General features: G+C 45.5%; 2 protein-coding genes across 3 annotated transcripts in view; one reads left to right on the top strand and one right to left on the bottom strand.

The window, feature by feature from the left end:
• Nucleotides 1-27951, top strand: part of IFT74 (intraflagellar transport 74) — a 464653-nt gene that overhangs the window by 115587 nt on the left and 321115 nt on the right. The gene's annotated exons all lie outside the window — the stretch shown is intronic.
• LRRC19 (leucine rich repeat containing 19) overlaps nucleotides 1-27951 on the bottom strand; it is a 73126-nt gene that overhangs the window by 42584 nt on the left and 2591 nt on the right. Inside the window, exon 2 of the mRNA XM_069240743.1 lies at nucleotides 4849-4962. Coding sequence (XP_069096844.1) covers nucleotides 4849-4953 — 105 coding nt within the window. The 5' untranslated portion in view covers nucleotides 4954-4962. The remainder of the gene's footprint in view (nucleotides 1-4848; nucleotides 4963-27951) is intronic.

The raw sequence follows: 27951 nt of genomic DNA, 5'->3' as shown, positions 1-27951 counted from the left end.
ACTACATGCCAAACCAGTGGACGAAATCACACCAGATTTGGCAGAATGATAGCTGTTGGTACGCAGATTATGCTTTCGCTTATTTGGTGTAAATCTGTTCAGTAGTTTTTAAGCTAGTGAAGGGAAAATTAATTTGTATGTCTCTGGCTGCGAATATTTCACAACTAATTTGCGAAATTCACACATTTTTCAAGAATAAGCGTGCAAAAAAGAAGCGTTGCAATTGGCTGACAGCAACCTGACTACAAAGTTGTGGCTGTCGTTTTATTTCACGGGACAAAATCCAATTGGAAAGGGGCATAAGGGGACAGGGTGAAGGTACCCTGACCCTGTGGTGTGATATAGGTGTGTTTAATTTGTTTAAAATAATTTTGCATCACCATGTATGATATTCCCAGAAATTCGTGAATTTTCACAAATTATTCGCGAATATGGAAAAATGTGAAAGAAAAAACAGACTCATGCATACCCTAATTCATTCACTCATACATGCACTCAGAGACACATGCGTCCACTGACACACCCACTCAGACACTCATGAGCCCCCCTCACACTCACTCACACACCCCCTTTCAGACCCACTCATTCACACACCCACTCACAGATCCACTGACAAAGACAGGCCCTGTGGCCAACCTGCGCTGCCCACTGCCAAAGGACGTGCGTGGCGTGGGGTTGGATGGTTGTAAGGTCTTGTTTGCAACCAACCCCTGCAGGAAAATACCCTCTTTTTGGCATGATTATCCCCACTTTTTGCCTGCTTTCAGCATGCTTAGACTGTTTTCACTGGGATCCTGCTAACCAGGATCCCATTAATTGTGCTCTCTAGCTCTAAATGTTGTTGCCTAGGACTTTGCACACCCCACAATTGGCATACTGGTGCCCCCTTATAAGTCCCTAGTATATGGTACTTAGGTACCCGGGCAGTGGGACACCAGGAGTTTCCCATGGGCTGCAGCATGTTTGTGCCACCCATGGCCCATTCAAAATGTGTCTGCAGGCCTGCCACTGCAGCCTGCGTGAAAAGGTGCATGCACCCTTTCAGTACAGGTCACTGCACCAGATCACTGTAAGTCACCCCTATGGTAGGCCCTACTAGCCCAGAGGGCAGGGTGCAGGTCCCTGTGTGAGAGGGCACCCCTGCATGAGCAGAGGTGCCCCTACGAACTCCAGCTCCATCACACTGGATTACGTAAGGGCGGGGAAGCCATTTTACCTATGTACTGGACACAGCTTTCCTGTGTTCAGTTACATAATGGTAACTCCGAACCTGGGCATGTTTGGTATCACACATGTCAGAATCATACCCTACTACTGCTGCTAGTATTGGTTGTATGATCCTGTGCACTCTGGGGGCTTCTTAAAGGACCCCCAGTATTGCTCTTATGAGTCTTTCAGGGTTTTGCAAGCAGCTTGCGCTGCTGCCACCCTCCAGACGGGTTGCTGCCATCCTGCTGCTTTACCAGCTCAAGCAGGGTAAGGCAGAACAAAGGATTTCCTGTGGGAGAGAGAGGCAACACCCTCTCCCCCTGGAAATAGGTGTGACATGGCTTGGGAGGGGTAGCTTTGAAGGGCACATTTGGTGCCCTCCTTGCATAAACTGGTTTGCACCAGTCCAGTAACCCCTGATCCTTGCTCTGGTGCGAAACTGGACAAAGGAAAGGGGAGAAACCACTCCTTTGTCCATCACCACCCCAGGGGTGATGCTCAGAGCTCCTCCAGATGGCCACTTGGTTCTGCCATCTTGAAACCAAGATGTGCAGAGGCCCCTGGGAGCATCTGAGTGGTCAGATCAGGCAGGTGATGTCACAGGCCCCTCCTGATAGGTGGTCACCTTGCTAGGTGTCCAAACCCCCTTTACGGGCTATTTAGGGTCTCCATCTTGGATGGGTCCTCTGATTCGACGTGCAAGATTCCACCAAGAATCCTCTGCATCGTTTACTTGATCTTCTGGACTCTGGAACTGCGTCTGGGCCCTCCGGGAACCGACAATCTGCAACTCCGGCAAAGACTTCACTTTGCAACATTGTTTCCCTCGCTCCTTCCAGCAACTGCAGCTTTTCCCCGGCTGTGCATCCTCTGAGGTCAGCAAGACTTCAGTCTGCACGAAGAAGCAAGAAGGAATCTCCAGTGGAGTGCAGGAGTCACTCCCCTGCATTTGCAGGCACCAACTGCATTAACGACCGACTGCGTGGATCTGCTCTCCTCCGGAACTGCATGGATCCTGCATTACAGGTGGTGGTCTGGAATGGTCCCCTGGGTCTTCTCTGCCAGCTGTCCAACATGGGAGATGGTAAGCCCTTGCCTCTCCTTGCAGGACAGTACACCTGTGCCCCGTGATTCTTGCAGCTACCAAAGCTTGTTTTCTCCTTCTCCAAGGGATCTTCAGGCTCCGTGTAGCCCTAGCATCCAGCACTTCTTCCTGCCAAGCACTGTCTCCTTTTTGCTGTTCCAGCGACGTGGGATTCCTCTTCAGGTGTGCTGAGTGAGCCTCACTGCGACTTGCTGTGCCTGCTGTCATTTGGGTTGCCTGTGGGGGCTGCATCCTCTTCTGATGGCTCTCCCGGCTTCTGAGGGTCACCTCGGACTCCCCTTCAAGGGTCGAGTCGCCTGGACCTGGCTGATCCTCTTCAGCCTTGCAACACTTCTTTTCCTTCTCCTGCATTTGCCAAGGCTTGTTAGTAGTTTTCCTGCACCACTGACCAACTTCAACCCGACACTCGACCTGGGACACGATTTGCATCACTATGTCCCTCGTCGCCCTGGTCCTGCATCCACAGAAGGGTGGGTAGTGGCTCCTGCCACGACCGAACAGACACTCCATAACAAACTGGATTTGGTCCCCTTCCTTTGCGGGTCTTCTTCTGCTGTAATCTACCTTTGGGTTATTCAAGTCTGGTTTGGGTCTTGCATAATCCTTTCCTTAAGTCCTCCTGTTGGTTTTGGGGAAAACCAGGTACTTACCTCTGCTCTCCTGGTTGCTGGGGGTAACTCTGGTACTCACCTCTTGGGATTCCTAGTTCCTCCAGCTCCCCTCTAACAATTCCGCATCCTTGGGTGGTGGGCTGTATCTCGCGTTCCACTTACTTAGTATATGGTTTGGCTCTCCCCTAGGGCCCTCACTATTTTTTAATACTTTTGCTAATGCTTGTTATTTTTATGCTCCTTACTAATTGCTAATGTGTATATAATAGGTGTTTATTTACCTCCAGTTGAGAGGGCTGCGTAGTAGTAATCTAGTATTTGTGTTACCCTATTTTTGTAACACTGTGTGGTTCTTTCAGGTGTGATAGTGCTGTGTGACTATAGTGGTATTTCATATGCTTTGTATGTCTCCTAGATAAGTCTCGGCTGCCCATCCACAGCTACCTCTAAGAGCCCTGGCTTCCTAGACACTGTCTACACTTCACTAATAGGGGATACCTGGACCTGGTATAGGGTGATAACACCATAGGTATCCACCACACACCAGGCCAGCTTCCTACAACCCCGCCATCCACAGCCAAAGGCAGGGTTTGGAATAACATATAGTAATTAAAATTGCTTTACGTTACAAAAAACATTGAAATTCACTGAAAAAAACTAAGGTTAAAGGGACGTTATAGTTAGGTTCTGAATTTACTCGTACAAAACCATCGAAATTCAGCAGTTATAATTAGAGTTCTTTTAAGTAACTGTAACTGGCGCCCTAAGGTAACTATAACACGCGCCTTCGCCATGCACAGCTAATTAATTCGCATTTTATATAATTGATGAGATCTTGTATGGCATGTTTGATATTAGCACTGCAACATTTGTAATAAAATTATTGATTAGAAAACTGTGCATGGCAAGGGCGCAAGTTATAGTTACCCTAGGGCGCAAGGTATTTGTTAGCCAGAAGGTACCCATCCTTTTTCTGTGATTTTTTTTTCTGATAGTCTGTGAGACCTGGCAACCCATGAAATCACATGCAGATGGAGCTATGTTACTCAGATGCAGATGCACAAAGACTTTAGTGCTTCTTGTTACTTTTTTTGTATTATGATTATGCAGAAGCAAACTACAAATGTGTTACACGTTTTGTTCCCTTTTGGGAGGTTTGGTGCTGAGTCTTCTTCAGTTTGAAACCTCAAATCAACAGCTGATTTTCTAAAAAAAAAAAAAAAAAAAAATCATAAAATAAGCGACATAATCAGGAAAAATATGCATGCATAAACCAGTGTCTGATGTGATACTACTAGAATTGTGTGTAACTGAATGAACATCCTGGTTGTACAGGTAATATCTAGCTTGAGTGGATCCTAAAGGAAACCAAGTCTCTGTGGCAGTTACTGCTCAGCTCTACATGGATGTGTCCAGCAAGATTATAGGTTGGTTATATAGTCCAGGTTTATTTCAACAGATATCATAGCTTATTTCAGTGGCGTCAGATGACTGTTGCTCTACGGAACCCATTGTAAAACAGCGCAACGTGTTCCCAATTCGTTTAACCTACTTCAGCAAAATATTCTAATTTATAGAACTTTTAAACATTTCTTACCTAGCCACTAAGAAGTGTATTGTGTTGCTGTATAGTATTTGTTTCTGATAAACTGTTGGAATTCTTTTTTATGTTAGTACATAGATCCGTTTATTCTCGTTACCAGTTGTATGATCTGGTGTATACCCCACTAACAATGTCCAAAATAATAAACTGGGCTAATGCTTCTATCAGCTTGGCATGGTGTTATTTTATAGTAGATAGGTTCAAGGTTAAAACCTTGCTCAGTACCTCAGACTTGGAATGATACCTCGTCATATAATTCACTTTGTAATCAAACAATAGCAAAACATTTTGAAACTGTTTTACTTTAATGTGAAACCTACTAGCAATGACGTAGTTGTGTCTTGTTTAGTTGTAGTACTTGTTGACCCACAAATGGTGCATGGTATGGATATCACCACCCAGATCATCAGGCTCAGGAAATCCATGGGTAGAACCTGACAAGAGAGAATAGTTCTTATTACTCACTAACCACACAAATATATTTATTTAGTATTTCCTAGCACTGCTGCAACCAGTTTTAGTTTTAGACTGCTGTCCACATAAAGTTGTATACATCCCACTTTCCCAAGGAAAACATCCATCGATAAACTGAGTCAGTTCAAACAGTAATAAAGGTCAACTGCTGAATTACTGGTATCATGACATAGAGGGCACAGTAGTCCTATATCTTGCCATGTGCAGTTCTCAAACAGTCATGTTTACATAGATTCGGAACTTTCTCTGTATATTTACAGATATACCAGCACTGGAATCAATAGCCTGTTCCATAACATGAGCTTGGTAATCAGAATGCGGTGCCAGTGTGATTGAGTTGGTGTGGGGAGGCACTCACAATGTATTGCACTAAGGCAGTGGTTTTTAACATTTTGACTTCTGTGGACTCCCACTGAATCATTACTGGAATCTGGGACCATCAACTAAATCATTATTAAAATTCAGGGGAACACACAGAATAATTATTGGAATCTGGGGATCCTGACCTAAGCATTTTCGATGATTTCAACTGCAAAACAATACACACAAATATGGAAACAGGCACTCATCAAATAAATACTTTGAAATATTTTATGTAATTCACAAACAAATATGAAAAAATCAAAATTTTACTTTTATTGGGAAGGCCGGAGCTTTTCTAAATTCAATTGAGACTAACCATCTGCCATATTATATTCTGTCTGACCGCTCCCACAAATCAGTCTGAGAATAGTAACTTAATATTTAGCGTCCAATTTCAAATTCCAATAGAGTTATAGAATTCTTTTTATATTTTAAATTTTGTGGGGGGTGTGGCATATGCGGCAAGATGGTGGCCACAAATTTGTAGGCTTGCCCCGTTATCCTGCATCTATCCTGCCCCCACCCCGCAGCCCATCCATCAAGATCATTAGCCAGCTGTGCATTCAGCACAAAACGGAGCTGGAAGAGCCATTTTTTCACCAAATCTGATCGCCCAGGTGACCAAGGTGAGCCTGCTGCAAAAGTATGTGTGCTGCCCCCCTCTACTGCTCCTGTGGGCCCATAAAAGACAGGCCGACACTCGGCGTCCAACCACTCCCACACTTAGCTCCCTTACCAGCCCTCCCCCTATGAGGATTGATCTGCTCGGTGGCCCTGGTTGAAGAGAGCCGGGGGCTGTAAATTTAGGGGGATACGCACCTAGCATTGTGCGACCTCCATCCCCCCTCCCTCCCGGGACACACCAGAAATCTCTACCAAATAACTGGCTGCTGCCACAAGCATTGCGCTCTGGGAGTGGGGAAACTGCCCCCTCGTCTAACATGAAGAGGGGCCACATCGCCTTGCCACTGCAAATCCTCAAGTGTCAAGACCACAGCTCTGCAGATGTCCTGACCTCTTGTTGGCTGCTCCCAGCCACATATAGGTCTGCTCACACGTGATTTTTCAGCTCCGCTGAGTCCTGCTAGACTACAGGTAGTGGCGTGGACAAGTTGTGGTGGGTGTGGAGGCCCTCTAACGTATCTACTACCTCTGCTGACATCGGTGCGCCATGAGGTGGGACTCATATGGTGATTATTACCTCCCCCCACCATCCAGGAGTGCAGTCTCTACCTGAACGGTCCCCTGATCCCAGGGGACCCAGTGGGGTGCCCCTTGGGGTGTCGGACAGTTGGAACATTCCCCTACTGACAAGACCAAGAGGCATACACGGACACTTCACCTGCTACAGCACTTTCTCCCCCCTGCTGTGCTATGGGAGACCACCCCTTCTTCAGATTAGCAGAGATCTTCATGCTGCACTCTACCGGGAAGCATGCAGACTCGGCGTCTCAATGTGCCACTCGCCATTGCGGGGCTGCTCGTGCTGCACTCACCCAAGGTTCACAGTTGGTGCCCCCGCTGCCCTGAGGTGTGGCTCTGCCTGGTTGCCACTGGCAGCTGACACTTAATATGGGGAAAGACAGACCACAGAGGAGGGGCACAGCAGACCAAGAAGGACCAATTTACAGCTCTGGGATCAAATACAGGGTTGCACCCCGCGCCACAGGAGAACCAGGAATGTGTGATGGTGCCACAGGGCCTGACTAGTGCCACAATAGAGGTCTCAAGTGTAGTAGTCCAGGCAAAAATAGAGGCTGTTTCCCAGCATGTGGGCCTATTGCATGCAGATCTTCGTGTCATGGTGGAACGTGCATTATTTACGAAGCAGGAGGTATCCAGACTACGGGGGCCCTGTGAGCAGGCCTCTCCAACAACCAGGACAAGCACACTAGTGGCCAGAGCAGAGGATGTGAAGGTTTGCTTGCGCTGTTGTCATCGGCTTCCCATAGGGTGCAGAAGGTCAGGGCCTGGAACTTTTCCTTGAGCACTGGATAAAGATGACGATCTCTTTGGCCTGACTGTCCACCTGCTTTGTGGTCGAGAGAGCTCACCGTGCTCTGGCGCCTAAGCCCCGTGTGGGTTCCCCCCATGCACAGTCTTAGCAAAAGTGCTTAACTATAGAGACAGGGAAGCAATCTTAAGGGCAATCCATGAAGGCAGAGACCCCAAATTTCAGAACCATGTGATTCGTATCTTCTCTGACTATGCCAGACATGTACAAACATTATGCCAGACCTTCGGGGGAGTTAAACAAAAGCTGAGAGCTATGGGACTCCGCTACATGCTTCTTTACCCAGCAAAGCTAAAAGTATTACATAATGACCGTTCACATTTATTCACCAGCCCTGAGGCAGTGTGGGACTGGTTTGGAGATCCATGGAAATGGTAGAATTACAGCGCCATCCTTCCAGGGATCTGATAGCAACACGCAGGAGCCGCTGCTTGAGCAGCAAAGACCATTGGTGACTCTCCAATGAAACGCTTTCACACTGGGGGCCCAACATAAGCCGATGCTGTCAGCCTTCAGCTCTTAAACCACAGAGGTGATAAATCTGGACACCTACTGGTGTGGTTGCTCAAGAGGAAACGTCCACCCACAGTGATTTTCTCTTTGCAGCGCCGCAATAGCACTCTTGTAGGATCACAGGCTGCAATTAGTCTGCTCCTGCAGGACCACCTTGCGTCAGTTTGTGGTGCACAGCGGTTCAACAGAGTGGTGAAGTCCCACAACTTTCTAAGTTCGCCTTTCCCTTGTCTCACGATCGATCGCTGAGAGTCTTGAGGGGGAGTCCACATCGGAAGAACTGGGTGTGGCAGTCAAGGAAATGGCGCGTTGTAAGGCGCCTGGCCTAGATGGGCTGCCAGTGGAATATTACCAGACTTATTTCAAATTGCTTCTTCCCCATCTGCGTGCATCGCTCCTGGAAGCGCAAGAGTGCAGGATACTGCCGCAAACCATGTGCGAAGGGCAGATAGTTGTCATGCTCTTCAAGCCCTTTGGATGCCAGCGCCTACCATCTTTTGTCAATGCTGGGAGTTGACGTCAAAATTCTTGCAAAAGCTCTCTACGAGCTACGAGATTACTTGGCATGGAAATTTCTTTAATCCACTATGACCAGTGTGGTTTCATGCCGGGGTGCGGGACGCACATGAACCTGTGGTGGTTGTCACGTCTTACACTTTGTCTCAGACAGTGGGATAGCGGCGGTTTTAATTGTCCTAGATATCGAAAAGGCGTTTGACACACTGCACTGGGTGTACCTCTGGGAGGTTCTACTAAGAATGGAGCAGGGAACGGTCTTTCTGTTTCGGGTGAAATTGCTTTATACTGATCCTGCTGCGAAAGGATCCGGACAGGCCCCGTGGTGTCTGAAGGCTTTCCCCTAGAAAGGGGCACTAGACAAGGGTACACCCTGTTGCCGCTCCTTTTTGCTTTAGCAATGGAGCCGGTGGCGATATGTCTTCGGCTTTGACATGGCCAAGTAGGAGGCCTAAGTCGAGGGGCATCACACACATCTCACTTTATTCAGACAACACGTTGGTGTATGTCACTTGCCCTGAGCAGTCAGTGCCGATACTATTACGCATTATGTCTGAATTTGGAGCTAAATCAGGCCTTAAGATTAGTAAACCAAAGACGGTGCCTTTTATATTGGCTGCATTGGCGAGGATGCACCAGCTGCGCTTCCTGTGACAGTGCTACCCTGGGAGAGGGATCCCTTTTGGTATCTGGGAATCCAGATAGCGTCTACCCTGGTAGCATGCTATGACCCCATTATGGGCAAAGTCCTACGGGGACTGGAAGACTCCACCTGATTCTGGATACACCTACCACTCTCAGTGATGGGCAGGGTTGAGTTATGCAAAATTGTTTTCCTACCCCGATGCCTCTATGCTCTGCACAATGCCATGTACAACATTCTACCATCTACCTTCACCACTGGCAACAAACTCCTGGTGTCTTTGGTGTGGGCGGGTAAACGCAGCAGAGGTAAGCTGGATCTACTAAAATTAAGCACTGATCTAGGGGGCTTAGACTGCTGGATCTTAGACTGTACCACTTCGGGAGCCTCTTGCAGTATGCTGCTCAGTGGTGTTCTGACGGCCTGAACATGGCAAAGAATCTGCTGGGTATGTGGGGTGCTGAGGCAAACCTCTTACACTGCCTTATGCTGAGGGCGGGCATCCCCGATTACCATCCCTTCATTGTTCAGCAGGTGGTGGTGGCGTGGGAACAGGTGGCAAAACGGGTGTTCCATCTGGCTCCCTAAACTAAACTCTTGTCCCTTCGTTGGCTGAAGCCCATACGAGACATCCAATCAGTGATGGACCTGACGCAGTGGTTTGCAAGCGTCTGTAATACTGTTGGTGATTTATACCTCACCGGTGCATTTCTGATGATGGCAGAGGCTTGGGATGTGTTAGACCTACATCAGGGTCACTTTTTAAATACACCAAAGTGTCCTGCATGATCCAAAGATCTGGCTGACGTTCCCCAACGAGCAACAAGATTCTCGGACACTGCAGTTGATACTGGACCCTGGTCATGCTGCGGCCTGGTCTCGTGCTTCTACAGAGCCCGTAAGGAGGATCGTCAAACTGACATGTCAGAGGTCTGGGACAGGTGGGTGGGGGAGCTGACGATGCCCCTCACGGAGGGTGCCTGGAAGAGAGCGTTTGACCTGGTCAGAGAAATCCTAAGCAATGCGAGGTTCGAACTCAGTTTTATTACCTCCACCAAGCCTACCTGACCCCACTGCGCTGGCACAGGATTAATAGAGCCCAATCGGAGAGCTGCCCTTGTTGTAGGGTGTCCCCAGCTAACTGTCTGCATATGACCTGGGATTGTAGTGTGTGCCAGGGTACTGGAAGGGTGTCCTGAACACATTACAGGGAGTCCAACAGGTGTTGGTGGAGGCTTCTGTGGAGTACTGCTTGCTTGGAGGGCTCCCAACAAGGAGCCCTAATGCGACACAGATACGCTCTGTTGGGTCTGGTGCTGGCCAAGAGGAGAATGGCAATTCTCTGGACACAGCCAGCGCCCCTCGCTAGCGGTAGAAGGCTAGCTGGTGTGCGGGATGGGGTGTGGCAGAAGAGCGACAATTAAAAGCTGTGCGCATAGATGATGCTGAACGGGATCTGTGCATGTGGGAGGACATGCTGAATACCTTGTAGGGGGCCGATTTGATGGCGGCCTCTCTCCTCCCTACTCAAGGATCCCATATACTTAAGACACCCTGCACAGCCGATTCGAACACTGAAACGGATACAGAGCCTCCATGAAACCTCACATGAAGTGAGTTTTTGATGGGTAGGAGATAATGGATATGCAATGGGGATGCTGAGGCTGCGTCTGGTCTGTTGCTACCCTCCTCCACCTCCCTCCCCCTATTCCTTTCCCACCCCCAAGAACTGTCCAATGTAAATCCGTCACTGTTTCTACCTCATTATGTTGTGGAAGAACAAATGGGAAAACCCCACGCATTATGCTGCGCTGCTTGTTGATTTCTTTTTGCTATATTGTTTGAGTTTTGCGTTTGATTCCTGACCACTCTGTAAACTGCTGAAAGAGGCGCCCGGCACATGAGTGCCCTGTGTGTTCCATGATGACCAGGCTTTACATATGTGTCCTACGTTTGAACCAAATGCTAAATAAAAATGTTTTAAAAAATTGCTTTTTTATTCATATGCATCCTATTAAACTCTTAATAATATTTAGTTTTCTAACAGGTATCCCACCCCCTGAGCAGGTGTCTCAGCACCACAGGTTAAGACCTACTGCACTAAGGGTTGATGTACAAACAATAGAAATGTGTTTCTATATATGTCTAGTCTTGAAAGTACATCATATGTAAGTCCCAATGCAGAACGAAACAGCTGAATGCAGAGTGTGTTCTGTAAAGCGGATACAGTATTACTTGCCCTAGACTGTAACACATATATCTGTGGGCATTCCGAGGTCATAGAAGAAAATTCCACTTAAGAAATAGCATCGTGGGCGTTTTCCTGACCTACCTAATTGAATACATTTGAGTCTTGCTTCAGGTGTGTTGGATGTTATACGAGTGCATTTGTAGTGAATTAATTGGGGTAAGCCCTAAGTTCGCCCATGACGCTAACCCCTAGTGTGGTGGTGATCTCTAAGATTCTTAGCCTCGAATAAAGTGCTGTTATTATCTTCAAACCATTATCCATATGGGCTATAACTTGTGTGATTTTGGGGAAACAATGGCCGGTTTTGCGTCATAACCAGGTAGTCTATTTTGTAAATTATGAAGGAGAAATGTCCCGGTTTTGTTGAGACGGGTTGCTCCAAAGAAGTGAACTGTAGTAGAGAGGCTGAATTTTGGAAGAAGCACTACATTTCCAAACATTTGCCTTATTTGCAAAAGGTAGAATAACTGATTTTTTCTGTATCAGCATGTCATGGAATGTAAATTGGCGGTACCAAGGTGATGAATTGATGTTTGCAAAAGTGTAGATTCCACTGGACAGTTATCACCTGAGCTCTGTTTAGGAAAAAGATACCGTAGTACATGGAGGTAGTGAATACCTAATGTATCTTGCACGTAAGAACATGTGGGGGCTGTCGATTTTTTTATAACTAGGATGAAAAAAAATGAATTGGGCATCTTCTCGAAGGAAAGCATGGCAAGGCCTCTGTCAGAGTTAGGAAGAGACGAGTGTTGAGTTTGTTTCTCAGAGACCTCACCAGCCCGATCAGGGGGAGGAGTATACTGGTAATGACATCAACCTCTGTCTAGGAATGACCATGGAAATATTGTGAAACCAGTAAAGGATTTGAAATATGATACATATTTTAATTACGCCTCTCTCTCTCTCTCTCTCTCTATCTCTCTCTCTCTCTCTCTCTCTCTCTCAGTCTCTCATTTGTGAGATAGGTATCCTTTTCAAAATGTGTCTTTCTGCCCAGTAACCTAATGGGGAACCTAGTCTGGCTATATGCATTTCCTCCCATGTCCTTATGATCTGCATACCCAGGTACCTGAAGCAGGCAGGGGCCCAAACAGAAGGTAGATCAGACACAATTTGCTTGGGCAACACAGCCAAAGAGAAGAAAGAGCTTATGCTTAGTTCAGTTCACATTTAAGCCAAATTCTTCAATAGTTAAGCAATTTATCGGAAGTGACATTCTCAAGCACTTCATTCCTTTACAACAATAAGTTGTCCCGGGAGTGTATGCAGAGGGCAGTTTTCTTAATATTTTTTTAATTTTGATTCTAAAGAGCATAACAATAAAATACAAGCAACACCAGTGAGATGCGGACTGTTTAGCAAGGATGGCAGCTTAATCAAAAATTAAAACAGAAATGCAAACTAAGATAGCCAGCAGATAGGAGGAGAAAGCTGGTCCTGCAGACCAAATATTTTGAGTGAACAGTGAATTTCTTTAACATATACTCAAGTTCCTCTAGTGTCCTGAAAAACCTCACACACCATTATCAACACATCCCTTCAACTCAAACACATCCATCTTACTATTAAGCATCCATCAAACAGGCTCAAATTATTCCCCCTCCAGAGGGCATCAGTCGCTGAAATATGCTTACTTTTCTGTGCTCAAAGACCAATCAATCTCCCTCCTCCAAATTTCAGAATCCGTTGTCCTATTACTATCACATTAACAGGCAATATTCCTACTAGCCAACATCAGTGCAGATTATACACATTCTTTTTATAGCTATAACGTTCCACCTCATCTCAGATTTCAATAAGTGCCAAGCCAAGAGTCACTTAGACTTTTAGTTCTGTAACAGCTGTAAGAAATTGGATTATTAATTAGGTTGGTGACTACACACCTCAAGGAATAATCAACCCTTGTCAGGGTGAACCATTAAAGTAACTAAATAAATCATAGCTTAACCACCTGGTAGCAATGGCAAGTAGCAGACAGGCTTAGCTTAGGGTAATGTGTAAAATGTTTATGTAGTAATACCAAAACAGTAATAAAGGTGAAATGCCAAAAAAATAAAAATCCCGAACCGAGTTAGAAAAACAGAGTATAAGTTAATAATCAAAATGATACGAAAATGAGAAATATTCCAATAAGCGCAACCAGAGATACAAAATTTTAATGTTTTAAGTAGAAATAGTGCAAAAAGCATAACGTGGCATTGCAAATGGCCAGTTTAATTGGCATAAAGTGCCAGTGGGCATGGCAGACCAGAATCAAGGAGCAATTTGACACTGACCGTGATGGAGCATGGGTTGGCCATACCAATCATGTTCATCCTGGTCAAAGATTTTACCTTCTGACTTTAGTCCTTTGTGCCACGATCAACCTCTAACATGTCTCAGAGGATGCACTTGGAGACTCGCAGGGATTCAGGTAGGGGACAGCAGCATGGTCCAGTCTAGGCTCAGTTGCAGGGAGAAACACTTAGTAGCTCCCTGTAGCTTTAACGGGAGGTCAGCCTTATGACCCTTGGAGTCCACCTCTTTGTCCTGGTACAGAGAGCAGGCCCAGGGCTCTTCTCAGGTCGCAGACATCAGTCCTCTTCTGATCTTCCTCAGGTTCAGGAGTGTTCCGAAGTGGGTGCCACATTTATGCATGGTAGTGGGTGGGCATTATTGATGGGCATGCCCTAACCATTGGTCTAACGTTCCTGGAGACAGCCCCAACCCTTTGGAGATTGAAAGACTACAGGCACACTAAACCTGGGCTCTGAGGGCTGGTGTTGCATGTGGAGAGTGTATGTTGGTAATCCCAGTATTCTCCCACATCTAAGACTAAAATCGAATTTGGAGCAGTCGCTGTACCCATAGTAAACCAGAGACAGAAGCATGGTAGAACAAAGGTAGGGGTTTCCAGCAACCAGATAGTAGATACACAAGAAATATTTTGTCATACTATTTTCCTTCATTCCAAGGTCACCCACAGTGTTATATGCAAAACCCAGAAACAGACGTCTGGTAGAACAAAATTAGGGTTTTTAGCAGCCAAACAGTGGATACACAAGAATTGTTTTGTCATTCTGTTTCCCTTCCATTTTGGTGTGCCTCAAACTGCTGTAAGTTAACCAAGCAAGCAAATCATGAGGATTTGAAATTCAAGCAGAATTTGACTAATGCCAAAAAGCATGCTCACAGTCCTACCTTGCATGTTCTCTCAGGTTCAGAGGAGTCACCTTTGCATAAAGTGCCATGGGTTTTATCAAGAAGTAATGAGAGGTAAAAATGTATTAGCCAGAACCTTGGCAAAGATCTTGGTCTGCATGTTAAGAAGAGAGATATGAAGTGTGTGGTGTTTGTGCATAAGTGTTATAATGGCATGTTGCCAGAAATAAGCTAGTATGCAGCCCTCTGAGTTTGCCCTTTTTAACAACTGCAGTAGTTCAGGGTCCAGTAAGCCCAACAAATGTTTAAACAGCTTGACTGGGAGATTATTGGGGCTGGAAATCTTTTCTGATTATAGCTAGCCACTATCTTTATCTCTTCTACCATAAGATCCACGTCTAGCCTTTCCCGGTTAAGTATTGTGACATGGAGAATCTTCGGATCCTGATGGAACAGTTGTACCAGGACTACATTACTGGACTATCCATCTAGACTTGTATAGTCCCTTATAATATCCAAGAAAAACTTCATCAAACACCTCTTCATCACATATCAGTCTCCCCATGGAATTTTCCACTTTTTCTGTACATCTGGTTGAAGTATGTCAGAATATTGTATGACAAAATGTTATCACATATTAATGTAGTGTCCTAAATAACGTCGTCCCATTGCTTGAAGGTTTTCTATTATTAACTCCAATAGTGTGCTGTTTCAGTAAGTGATATTTAGGGCAAAATAGTTATGTCAGATAATATTCTGAAGGTATTCTGGTAGCATACCATCTGGTTGCCTCTTTAAGACGGCTCAGCCAAACTAAAAGCTTACTTACCTTATTCCCCATCTCATATAGAATCTTTTGTACCAATGGAGTGTGTTTTAGCAGCATCTGTAAGGACTGTCCTAAATTAATCGCTCAGATATTTAAGGCCCCTGTGATTACCAGTTGTAGCCAAAGTCCCTTCAACTGACAGCACAACAGATTCAAATCATCTCTGTCCATTGCTTATTCTTAAAGATGAATGTTGACATTGCTTGACTGAGGAGAACTGCCTTATAGACTGCCCCTAATCTCACAGGAATCAGCACTGTTCATGTTCGCTGAAAAGAACAGCCTGGTCAATGTGAACTGTTGTTCTGCCACAGGAATATCCCAAAGGTCCCACACTTTCAGCCTTCAAACACTCCCCATTCCCTCTGGTTTTCCCTAACCTTCAGTAATAGAAGGGAGTGATCAGAGAGCCATCTAACCTGGAACTTTACAGATTTTTTGTGGAGGATATCAACACTGGCATTAAAGAATCATCCTGTTCTATAAGCTGTAACACGCAGGCCAGAGTAGAATGAGTATGTCAACGCTAGTGTCTGATAGTCAGGAACATTCCTCCATGGTGAGGGTTTTTGAGCAGGCGTGCAGTGCCCTCTCTTAGGGCTTTTGTGGACCCTTGTAGGTTAAAGCCCATGTGACAATGCACTAAACACTGGCCTGTTAAAGTAAATGCAGAACTGTGTGCTACGGGTGAAGACTTTAGATGAGATCTCCTTCCTCACGGGTGGGTGCCCTGACACATTCCTCACCTTTAGAATATTCCCCAGGTACTAGATTGGATCCAGAAATGTTTCATAGCAGTGCTCCTGCATTATGCTAGGTTGCACTGTGTGGCTGCGCATAGGCTTTGTTTCACCCCAGCAGTGATGGATTGGAGCCACATATAAGCAAGCGCTGCTACCCCTGTGCACTTTCATTTCCTTTCTTTCCATGCCTTAGAACGTGGATCCAGAGTTCCGCTCCCACTTTCATCGATCTTTCGATGACTCAGTACAAAATTCAGAGTGCAAGGAACAATGTCTCCTCCTAATACTACTGGCTTCAAACATGCCATTACTGCAGAATACATACGACGGTTACGGACCTACATGAGGTGTGTCTTTGGTGTTAGGACTTTGGGCACAAATACAATTCATGCAACAAGTGTACTCTCATGCACCCAAAGGCGATGGAGGAGCTGGAAACTGTATGTTGTGGAACACAAGAAAATGTCATGGGCCTCGAGTGAGTCTCACTCTCTTACCAAGTCGAGGATGTTGACCCACTCCCAAGGCCACTCCTGCAAGGAGTGTTCTTCATAGTCGAAGTCCACAGGTTAGTCGAAGTCCAAGTGGAAACATAAGAAAGCAAAGTGGAACTCGACCCCATGCTGTCACTTTTGATAAAAGGAGTAGGCACAAGAGCATAAAGGTGTCAGATTAATTTGCTCCTCACCTCCAAATAAGGAGCCAATCTTGCAGCTGATCTGATGCATCCTGAGTTCTCTGCGCCTTCCGTGATCCCACAGCAGTACAAGGCTTTTAAAAAGGCCATGCTGTGTAACTTTGGTGCTTTTCTATCTCCCTTACGTACGCCTTTGTACCCCATGAATAAAGAGGAGCCCTCATTTGGATTCCTGCTGGCGGATCCATCTTCAGTATTAGACCTGGCATCCTTGGTGTGGACAGTTTACGTCACACTTCTCTCTTGCCGCAGGACTCACTTCATGAGGCTCCCGTGATACTGGTACTTGGGACAGCACGAGACTCCCGTGATATTGGTACTTGGGACAGCACACCAGTGAAGAGTATGATGAACGCACTTTCTGACAAGTTGGGAGCCAGCATTAAGGAGGAAGTCTCCAAAATACTGGAGTTGGGGGTTATTGAGCCCTCAAACAGCCCTTGGTCCTGCCCAGTGGTGTTGGTCCCAAAGGCTGCTCCTCCACATGTGACCACCTCAGGGAAGTGCTTCAGGCTCTGCAAAGGTCCAGACTGACTATCTTGGCCAGGATGTGCCAGATATGGTAGGTTTCAGTTGTCTGCTTGGATTACCAAGTGGAAGGAGGCAAGGTGCAGCCTCTCCAGGCAAAAATCCAAACCATCCTGGCTTGGGAACCCCCTAAGACCCAGACATGGGTTTCACTGGTTATTACAGGAGATTTGTCAAGGGTTATAGACCATTGTTGCACCCTTGACAGAGCTGACTTCTAAGCAGCCCAGAAAGGTGATCATGCCAGCACGCTTTTGACACCCTGAAGGGGGCCATGTGCCAGACACCCTTGCTCAAGGCCTCTAACTTCCCCAAAGAATTCACTGTGCAGACAGATGTCTCAAAGCATGGCATATGAGCCATCCTCTCGCAGCCGAGCGAAGAGGGCCTGGATCCACCTGTAGCCTTCATTAATAGGAGTATACTTCCTCGGGAATAGAGGTGGACTACAATAGAAAGGGAAGCCCTTGCGGTGGTCTGGGTACTGAAGAAGTTGAGACCATACCTGTTTGGTGCTCACTCCCGGGTTCAGACCCCTCATGTGGCCAATGCATATGAGGGGTGAGAATCCCAAATTGTTGAGGTGTTCTATCTTCCTACAGATATTAGACTACGGAGGAACACCGTCCTGGGACAGACCATGATAATGTTGGTGGTCTTCCAGGTTTTTCTGTCTTATTGAAGAGAATTCCCAAGCGGCTGCATAGTTCTTCCCACTTTCAGCCAGGGGACTAGAGGGGGCATGTGGTAGATCTGGCATCCTTGGTATGGTTTCCCCCTAAATTTTTGCCTTCAACCCTCCTGGTTGCTGCCTTCATTTTTGCTGACTTTAAGACGCTGCATACTTTATCACTGCTAACATGCTTGTGCTCTTTCCTTATAACTTGTAGAATTGGCATATACCAAATTGCCTTTTTTAATTGACTTTTTAGTCCTTAGCAAAGTGGCGCTGCTCGTGGGCCTGCCGCATCGATCGTGCCACCCAATTAGGTAGCACTTTAAACTTTTCTGAGGCCTGACTTTTCAGCCTGTGTATACTGTTTTTAATTGCCATTTTAACCTGGCAAAATAAACCTTTTACCAGGATCAGACCTTGCTTTTTAATACAGATAAGACTCTCTGAGCGTAGGCCCTGAACTGCCCAAGGGTAGGGTGCAGTGTAGCAATTTTTACATGTCCTGATAACGAAAAACACTAAAATTATTTTTTCACTACTGCAAGGCCTGCCTCTCCCATGGGATGACATTGGAGTTGACTTATTACATTTAATATGCTGTAACCTCCAAATGGGAACAGGTAACTAATTCATGTTTGGTGTTTTTGGAATTGTAATGGAAAATCCCAACTTATGAAGAAGTTGGATTTTAAATTACGATTTTAAAAATGCCAGTTTCCGAAAGTTGGCATTTTCCAGCCTTAGCCATTTGGTGCCTGCAGCATGTCTCTGGGTCACATGACTAAGTGTAGTTGACAGTTGGGCTTTGTGTATTCCTCCTAGACAGCCACACACAATAGGAAGTTCAAAATGTCCCTGGTTATGCTATCACTGGCAGGATAGGAGGGAGTAGCAGGGCACAGCCCCACTTATACTTGAATAGGCTTTGCCCTGCCCCTACATAAAGGGCTGCATACCCTCTGTGTTTAGTCTGGAACCAGGGCAAGGAAGACAGGGCACCTGTACACTTCAAAGATCTGCCTCTACAAGCTCCTCCCCACTTCGAAGGCACAACTGGTTATAAATATTGACCTCAGACACCAACTCTTCAGTATACTTCTGGACTCGTGGATATTCTACCAAGAACAAAGACTGCTGTGCTACTGAAAGGACCTCCACTCTGCTGGATTGCTGCTCTGTAGAACTGCTGCCCTGCTGCCTGTGTGAGAAGGACTGGACCTGCATCTTTTGAACCCAGGACCCAAAGTGACTCCAAGGGCTAGTTGGTTGGCCTCCTGACTCCAGCCTCAGGGACAGAAGACTCCAACAATCTTGAACCTAGCACCTGGACTCTGCCATCTGTCAGTCTGCCCTGCCAAGTGGTGCCACCCTAGTCCTGGACGGACCCATTGAAGTGGGCCTGATGTGCTCTGCCAGCCCATCTGTAGATCCAGCAGAAGCAACACATCTCTGCGGTGCAAAGCCGAGCAGAACCGAATCCGCGTGGACCCCGCAGCTATATTGGAACCGCTGCCTGTGCCAAACCTTCCAGACGCAGGCCCTTGCATATCTCGTTGCCAGCAGCCTTAACGACAAAGGTTTTTCACATCACAGCCTCATAACTCCTCAGAACCAATGCATCGCCTCGACTGTGCATCACAACCTGTATGCTGAAATTTGCATCACAAGGCACTGTTGACTGGATCCTTGACAACGTCACCAGACCTCCCATGTAAACTACTCATCTAGGGAACTGATGCATTGCTTCGGCTGCAAAACGCATTCTTAACACAGAACCTTGCAACACTCCGCAAACCAGGATTCAAGGTACTTTGTTCAGCAGGCCCAACTGGGTCCCTGTAATCAGCCTCTGCTCCACTGCGGTCAGCCTGAGTTTGTGACTTTGTCCAAGTCCGGCACGACCAGATATCCACAGTTAACCCTAATGACATCACAATATTTAACATGGCTGCACTTACAGAATTATTATTACAACATAATACAAATGTCTATTTTAGATATCATCTATACAAATGTGCAGACATGATATGTCAAGCGAACAGTCACCTGAACTGTAATAAGAAAGCAAAGATTCTGACATCTTCTAGACGAGATCAAAACAGGTTAATTGGAGGGTTGGCTTGTGCCTCACCTGAAAAAGGATTGTAGTTGCTTTTTGTCCAGCGCTCATACCCCAGTCAACCAATAACCCAATTTCTTACACTCAGCAATTTTAGGCCTGTTAAGGGTTCAGCAGAAAGTCTGGTGCAGACTTCCACCTTTGCTTAACTGCAATGTCTGACCAGAAGCTGGAATCGTCTCAACACCAACCGAGGCTGCTCTTCAAATCTGCTACATCGCACCTGATCCCCATACAACGTGAGTCTGGTCAGATGTTTCCACTACCGCAGAGTTTCCCTCAGAAGCTCCATTGCCTCTTTGGCTCCAACTCTGACCATAACTTGGCACCACCCAAAAATGACGATGGATGATGATGGGGATGATTTGCCCCCTCCATTACTGTGATGACAGTCTTTACATGGACTTACAGGAGGCCAGTGGGCTTCATAGGTCCCTCACACAGAGTTGAATTTGCCTGTGGGGTCCCCAGCAGAAGAGAGTGCTTCCTTTGCTGTGGTAATTCAGTGAGCAGCTGAGGACCTGGACCTACAGATGTCTTCATATGATGTCAAGACAAATGTCCTTACTGAAGTGTTGGTACCTGGGCCAGCCTCGTCTGAACCCTCTCTTCCATTCTATAAAGTCCTTAGTAACATTTTAACGGACACGTGGTTTAACCCCTGTTTTTGCCTGTTGGTGAGCCATTGCGTAGAAAGACACCGTAGACCACCTCCAACTACTCAGATTTCCTTATAAAGCATCCTACTCCAGAGAATCTTGTGGTCCAGGCTTTCACCAGCAAGGTGAATTGAAATCCATGCCCATGGTCCCTCTGGACAGGGAGTGAAAAAGGATTGAGGCATTCAGAAAAATAAAGTTTTGTTCTGCTAGCTTAGTATTGAGGTGAGTCACTGCTGTTTGTTTATTGAGTGGATACACTCATACCATCTGGGACTTGGTCACTGAGATCTAACCGACAGTCCCTGAAGAACGTATAACCTTCTTGGCTCAGTCTATTCGAGATGGTCAGGATGCAGCCAAATACATGATTAATGCTGGCATTGGTACTACTGATTTTGTCTGCAGCAATCAGTTGGCGCCAGTTTCGTGCTCCGTCGCTATGCATGGATCTGATCCACAGATTTCTCAGCAAATGTACTGACCTCCCTTACTGATATGCCGTACGAAGCCTCATGTCTGTTTGGTGAAAAAAGCTGATTCTGCTTTAGAATGCTTTAAGGAAAGAAGAGCCAGGGCAAACTATGGGTCACTCAGTCTGTGCCAAACAGGTTCCCCACCAGCTCAGGAAATTGCAAGGCTACTCCAGGTGCTTGTCAAACAGTAGTGCCAGTCAATCCACCCTCTTCTCCAGTGACCTCAGTCCTTTCATGGTGGAATCATTGATCTGGCAGGCAACATGCGGGTTATCCTGTGCATCAGTGTTTTCTGTCCCCCTGGTACCACACCCTCCAAGCCCCTTTAGCTTGTCATTAGTGATGTACAGCCATCCTGTGAGAGGCAGGATACAGTACCTTCTTCCAGAGTGGCAATCCATCACATCCAACAGACGTGTCCTGTAAATTGTTCAGCAGTACTATGCCCCACTGTTGCTTTCTGCCCCCGACACCTTCCTTACGCATCATAATGACTGTCAGAGGAGCAGGTGTCTATTCTCATGCAAAAGGTGCAAAGTTTACTCTCTAAAGGAGACCCCAAGAAGGTCCCAAACTTGGAAATGGGGAGGGGGCAAAGGGAGAGGGGGGTTGTTACTTTCACTTTTGTTTCATGTTGAAAGATTTATTTCAGAGTGCATACTGTGTGCACTTTACTGGGAGGTGCCTGGCTCTACAGTGTGGGCGCCATCTTATCAAAGGTTTATTCCCCTTTTTAATTAATTTTATGATTTTCTTTCTCACTGTTGTGTTAGTTTTGTTCTGTTATCAGTATTTCCTTCCAAATGAGGAGCATATTAAAAGGATCTGGAGTTACTGGACCCCTGTTAACTTTTTACTCTGCCCTTTAATTTTTCTGCCTCACTCTAGCGCCAACAAGTGCTGATGCCACGCCCCCTGCACACCCCCTGTTCATGGGGGGCTATTTAAAGTTATTCAGAGCACGTCCACTGCGTACATGTGCACAGCGGGTGTGCTGCTGGCGTGCCAAAGGCAAGCCATTCTGCACCCTGTACACGCCCGGATCGTGCCGAGCACCAGCCCTCTTACATCTGTTGGTCCATATAACTTGTGCAGACTAACCTATATGAAATACCAGCTCCCCACGATCGAAGGCCCAGGTGAGAATACTAAGTGCTTGCCAGTAAACTCATTAGCTTTAGCAGATGACTCCTTGATTCATGTTGGAGCTGCAGCTTGAATATTAAGGAGGAGGACAGCATGCTACTAGCAACAGCGGAGAGGAACTGTCGAAATACGCTAATCCCTGTGCAGCACAATAATAAGAAAACCTCAAACAACAAAATACAGAGCACACTAGTTAACACTAGATCCCTAGTAAAACATAAATATGAATCAATTAACTTAATTGAAACACAAAAGCTAGATCTTCTCTTTGTCATGGAAACCTGGGCTGACCCTACCTCAGGACCAGATATGGTCTCAGCATGTCCACAGGGATACGATTTTTACAGGGTGGATGGGCTAGAGATCAGGGAGCAGTCTAGCCATAATCTACTGCACCATCATGGCTATTAACTCAACCAGTAGCTCTTTTAAACTGTGAGGCTCTCTCTTTCTCCATTTTAATCTCCAACTCTCAAATCCTAGACGGTGTTCTGATCTATCAGCCGCCTGGCCTTAGAAGAAACTTTTTGCCAGACATGAGCACCATACAGGAATCTACCTTTTTAGGACTTTACCTTATTTGGAGACCTTGATTATCATTTGGAAGACCTCTCAGACAAAGATACAGAAGCCCTGTTAGATTTAACATCTAGCGCTGGGCTGAATAAGCTAGTGTCAGGCCGAATTCACTCTGCAGGTCACTGTTTAGGCAGTATCTTCTCAAACAACACTGAGCTAAAGAACGTAAACACTTTGCCATTAGCGCAGTCAGATCATCATACAGTTTTATTTGACTTACATCGGCCCCCTAAAGATGAAACTAGTATTCCACCTACTAGGTTGCCTAAACATCGCCCGTAGCACAATATCTCATCAAATCACCTCCAACAGTCCCTGACAGATTCTATGCCCACATTGACAGAGGACCTAGACATTGCTGTTGATGAACAATCATCTTGAATCAACAACACAATGAATACACTGGTAACAGTTAAAAGCTCATTCTCCAAAAGCCAGAACCCCTCTGCACCGTGGTTCAATGAAGACCTCAGAGCCCCAAAACAACGGTGTAGAAGGCTAGAACGTAAATGGAGGAAAAACAACCTAAAGGTAGAAAAGAGAAACATAAGCAACGCATGACCGAATATAAATAGTTTCTCATTAAAAATAAATCTACCTACTTCAGCCAGAAGTTTGAGGCCCCCAAAAAAGTGGTCAAAGAACTCTTTCTTACGATCAGCATGCTAACAGCTATTCCCTGCAGTAACTCTGCAGCCAGTAGTCAACAATTATGCAGCTCACTGGCAAGTTTCTTTCAAGATGAAGTGGATTCTGGATTTTTCTCCCCCAATTCCTGTCTCCAGTCAAAGGTGGCCGCCTTCTCCATCAGCCCTGTATCTGAGCCTTTTCTTAACTTTATAAATACCCCGACTGATCGGGTCACTCAGCTTATAAAAACAACAAAGTCCGGCTCGCCTTTGAACCCTTTTCCTCCAATGGTAGCACAATTAACACCGAAAGTTATAGCTGCCCATCTAACTATGATGTTCAACAAGTTGTTTGCTAAAGGATATTTTCCTAAGCAATGGAAGATGCATCAATGCTTCCCTTGATATACAAAATAAAAATTAAAAAAACTTTGTCCCTTCCCTACCGATCCCAACAGCTATCGGCCCATTTCTTGGCTACCTTTCCCTGTGAATATTGTTGAAAAAATAATGACCCAGCAACTTACACCTACATAATGGAGAATGAGCTTTTGGACCTCACTCAATATGAGTTCCGTAGTAGCCATTGTACTGAAGCCGACTTTATTAAGGCCACGGAAGAGGTCAGAGATACTGTTCACTTTGATCCCCTGGCTGCCTCTAAAACACAGGGGTGGATGGACCTTTTCTTACTCTATTAAGCTACTTCCTTTATGATTGGAAGCAATCAGTGGCACTCTATGAATTCACCTCGGATTTCTTTTCCTTTTCCTGTGGGGTTCCCCAGGGATTGTCGTTGGGTCTGACACTATTTAATATTTATGTTTCAGGTCTGGCCGAGTTAATTAGAACTTTAGGATTCTCCCTTACATCCTATGCCGACGACACACAGATCATGGTCTCGCTGACCAAAAGTGAGCAGGACACAGGCATGAGATTTCATAATTGCATGCGAGCAGTTAATGAGTGAATGGCTAATAACTGCCTGAAACTCAACACCAGAAAGACCGAGATTGTTCTAGTTGGAAACTCATCATCGCTCTGGTCTCCTTCCTGGTGGCCATGTGAACTATAGTCTCTTCCCACTCCTGTTAGAACGATTTGCATCCTGGGAGTATTTTTGGATGATAAACTCACCTTTGGAACCCAGGTCAATGCAGTTTAATCATCTTATTTCTACAATCTGAAGACTTTGAAAAAAGTCCTGCCTTTTATACCATCAGAGCTTCTAAAAACAGTAGGGACATCTATGGGTCGTTAAAAAACAGACTACTGCAATGCTGTATACATGAACATGCAGCAACAACATTCAAATAAATTGCAAAGTCATCAGAATGCTGCCTCTTGACTGCTCTTGGGCATTCCGAAATTCCAATTTGTCTCACCAGCACTTAGACAGCTGCACTTGCTGCCTGTCAGACAAAGAGTCATCTTTAAAGTTCGTTGCATCACATTTAAGACCTAACATGGTATTGGACCGAATTTTGTGAAAATGAAATTCAAGTGGCACTCCCCTCAGAGGACCCTAAGATCCTCAACTGCAAAAATATCTCTATTTCAAGATTCAAGTTAGCCTCATAGGGAGGAAGAAGCTTTGTCAATAGTGCCTCCAAAACAGTGGAATACTCTACCTCTCTATCTAAGAAGCCATTAACAATCTATTCCTCTTCAGAAAAACTCTTTAAACTTTTCTCTTCAGACATTAATTGGCTCTAAGCTGGAAGTTATTGGGTCCAATTGAGCTAGTGCCAAGACACCTTTGTTTATACATGCGTTCAGGCAATTAATTTAACATGACATAACATGTAAGAGTATATGTGTGTGTGTGAAAATGTGTGGGAGTGAGTGAGTGCGAGAATGACAAAGTAAGTGTGTGTGTGTCTGTACAAGTGTGTGTTACATGTAAGTGTGCCTCTGGCCCTGACATACTAGAGATAATTTTTGGACAGTGGGGCGCCCATAGTTTATAGAGGGCATCCTTGGCATTGTTGATTTGACACCCTTGGATGGTAGACCCCCAAACATTTTGCTTTCACCCCTCCTGTTTTGCTGAATTAGTTTTTGCTGGCTGTAGGACTATGTTCACTTTACCAGTGCTTACGTGTGTGTACTTCTTTCGCTAAAACATGGTGCAATTTGCCTATACCTGATTGGCACATTTAATTTACTTATGTTCCTAGTATATGGTACTACATGTACCCAGGGCCTGTAAACTAAATGCTACCAGTGGGCCTGCAGCGCTCATTGTGTCACCCACTACAGTAACCATTTAAAACATGTATCAGTCCTGCCATTGCAGGCTTGAGACATGGTTTACACAGTACTGTAGTGATAACATGATACAATTGGCTTGTACCTGTTTGACACATTTAATTTACCTTAAGTCCTTAGGATATGATACTACATGTATCTAGTGTAGGAAGCTAGCTCTGGTTATATTATACCAAAATGAGGTATGGTGTGTGCAGAGTCCAGGGCTGCCCCAGAGGCTTAACAGAGGCTAACGTAGATAATACTAATGCTCGCTTTTGTGGTAATGTGGTTGAGCCGTTAGGCTTATCAAAGGGTAGTGCAAAGCACTTGTTGTACACACACAGTCAATAAATGAGGCACACACTCAATAACTAACTCCAGGCCAATTTGTTTTATATAGCAAAAATATATTTTGTTACTTTATCACTAGAACCAAGCGATCTTTGTTGCAGGTAAGTACAGTTGTAAGTAAGTATCAAGCCTATGGATCAATTGTACTTTGTTTGGGTTTTGCAGGTAAAGGGGTTTACAAGTAACACTTTTCAATTTCAAAAGTTGACACAGTGCAATTTTCCATAGGAGTCCATAGAATCCTAGGGGGTAAATGTTTACACAGACATAAGGTAAGTATGTGGCTTACGATTCCAGTCTTTAGAGGTTAGAATGTCCACAGGTCAGAGTTAAACTTGACCCCAAAAGTGCACCACCAGCAACATGTGACCAGCTGGGTACAGAGGTCAAAGGTGGTGTTGGGTTTGCACTGGAATCCTATGAGGACTGGGGGGACTTAGTAGAAAAGAGATTGCAAGTAAGTACCCACAGTTTCAGGACACAGACCTGGGGGGTTTAACTCAGCACCGGGGGGGGCAGAGCCACAGGTCAGCAGCAAACACACACCCTCAGTGGCACAGTGGCGGCCAGGTATAGGGTACAAACACAGCATCGGGTGCCCAATGCATTTCAGTGAGGGAACCCCAGGGGTCACAAAGATGCTGCAGGCTGGATCCAGGGGATTGGTTCAGGAAAACCAAAGGCCAGACAGGAAGGAAATGGGCCGGCTTGACGTGTTACTTACTTGTAAACTGCTTTACCTGCAATAGTCAATCAAAGTACAATTGATACTTACTTAAAACCGTACTTACCTGCAACAAAGATCCATTGGTTCTAGTGATAAAGTAACAAAGTATATTTTTACTATATAAAAACAATTGGAGGGTAACTATAACTAAAGGGGCACTTTCCTACACGCAGGGCCTGTAAATTAAATGCTACCAGTGAGTGTTGCACTTATTGTGTCACCCACTGCAGTAGCCTTTTAGAACATGTTTCAGGTCTGTCATAGCAGCCTGTGTGCAGTTTTAAACTGCCATTTCTTCCTGGCAAAATAAACCTTTTGCCAGACCTAAACCTTCCTTTTAATACATATATGTCAAGCCTACAGTAGACCTGAAACAGTCCATAGGGAAGGGTACATTGTATTTAAAAAGTTGGTCATGTACTTTTACATTTTACATGCCCTGGTGGTGAAAAACTCTTAAATTAGTTTTTCAGTACCTCTCCCATCGGATAACATTGGGTTAACTTATTACATTTAATAAGTGATAACCTTTGCTTGGGAATAGGTATAAATATCCTGGTTGGTCTCTAAAGAATTGTAATTTAAGACGCTCTTTAGTTGTAAAGTCAAATTTTAAGACACAGTTCTGAAAATGCCACTTTTAGAAAGTTGGTGGTTTCTTGTCGTAACCATTTGGTGCCTGCAGCCTGTGTCCTGGGTCACATGACTAGGTGCATTTGGCAGTTGGCCTTCTTGTATTTCTTCCAGGCAGTATCACAAAAGCGGGGCTATGTGTTGGCAGGATGAAACACCCTGACCTGATGGGAGGGGCAGAACTGTCACCTACTTCAAAGGAGCTGCCTCAACACACACAAAAAGAACTTCACACTAGCCGTTTGTGGCTCCAGACATCCTGGGGCTAGGGGAGCGAAGGAAATTCCAGAACCAGGTACTTCAGAGTAGGCACCAGGTATAAATATTGGACCCTCAGACCAACTCTTTAGATCACTTCTGGATCTGTGGAAGACTCTGAAGAAGGACTGTTCTGCTGCCCTGCCACTGGAAGGACTGCCCTGCTGCCTGAGGAAGGGAGACTTGAACTGCTTCTTGAAGC

The sequence above is a fragment of the Pleurodeles waltl genome, chromosome 1_2 (genome assembly GCF_031143425.1).
Source record: "Pleurodeles waltl isolate 20211129_DDA chromosome 1_2, aPleWal1.hap1.20221129, whole genome shotgun sequence".
Classification (NCBI taxonomy): Eukaryota; Metazoa; Chordata; class Amphibia; order Caudata; family Salamandridae; genus Pleurodeles; species Pleurodeles waltl.
Note: the sequence above shows the minus strand (reverse complement) of the source record. Positions and strands in the feature narration are given on the sequence as shown.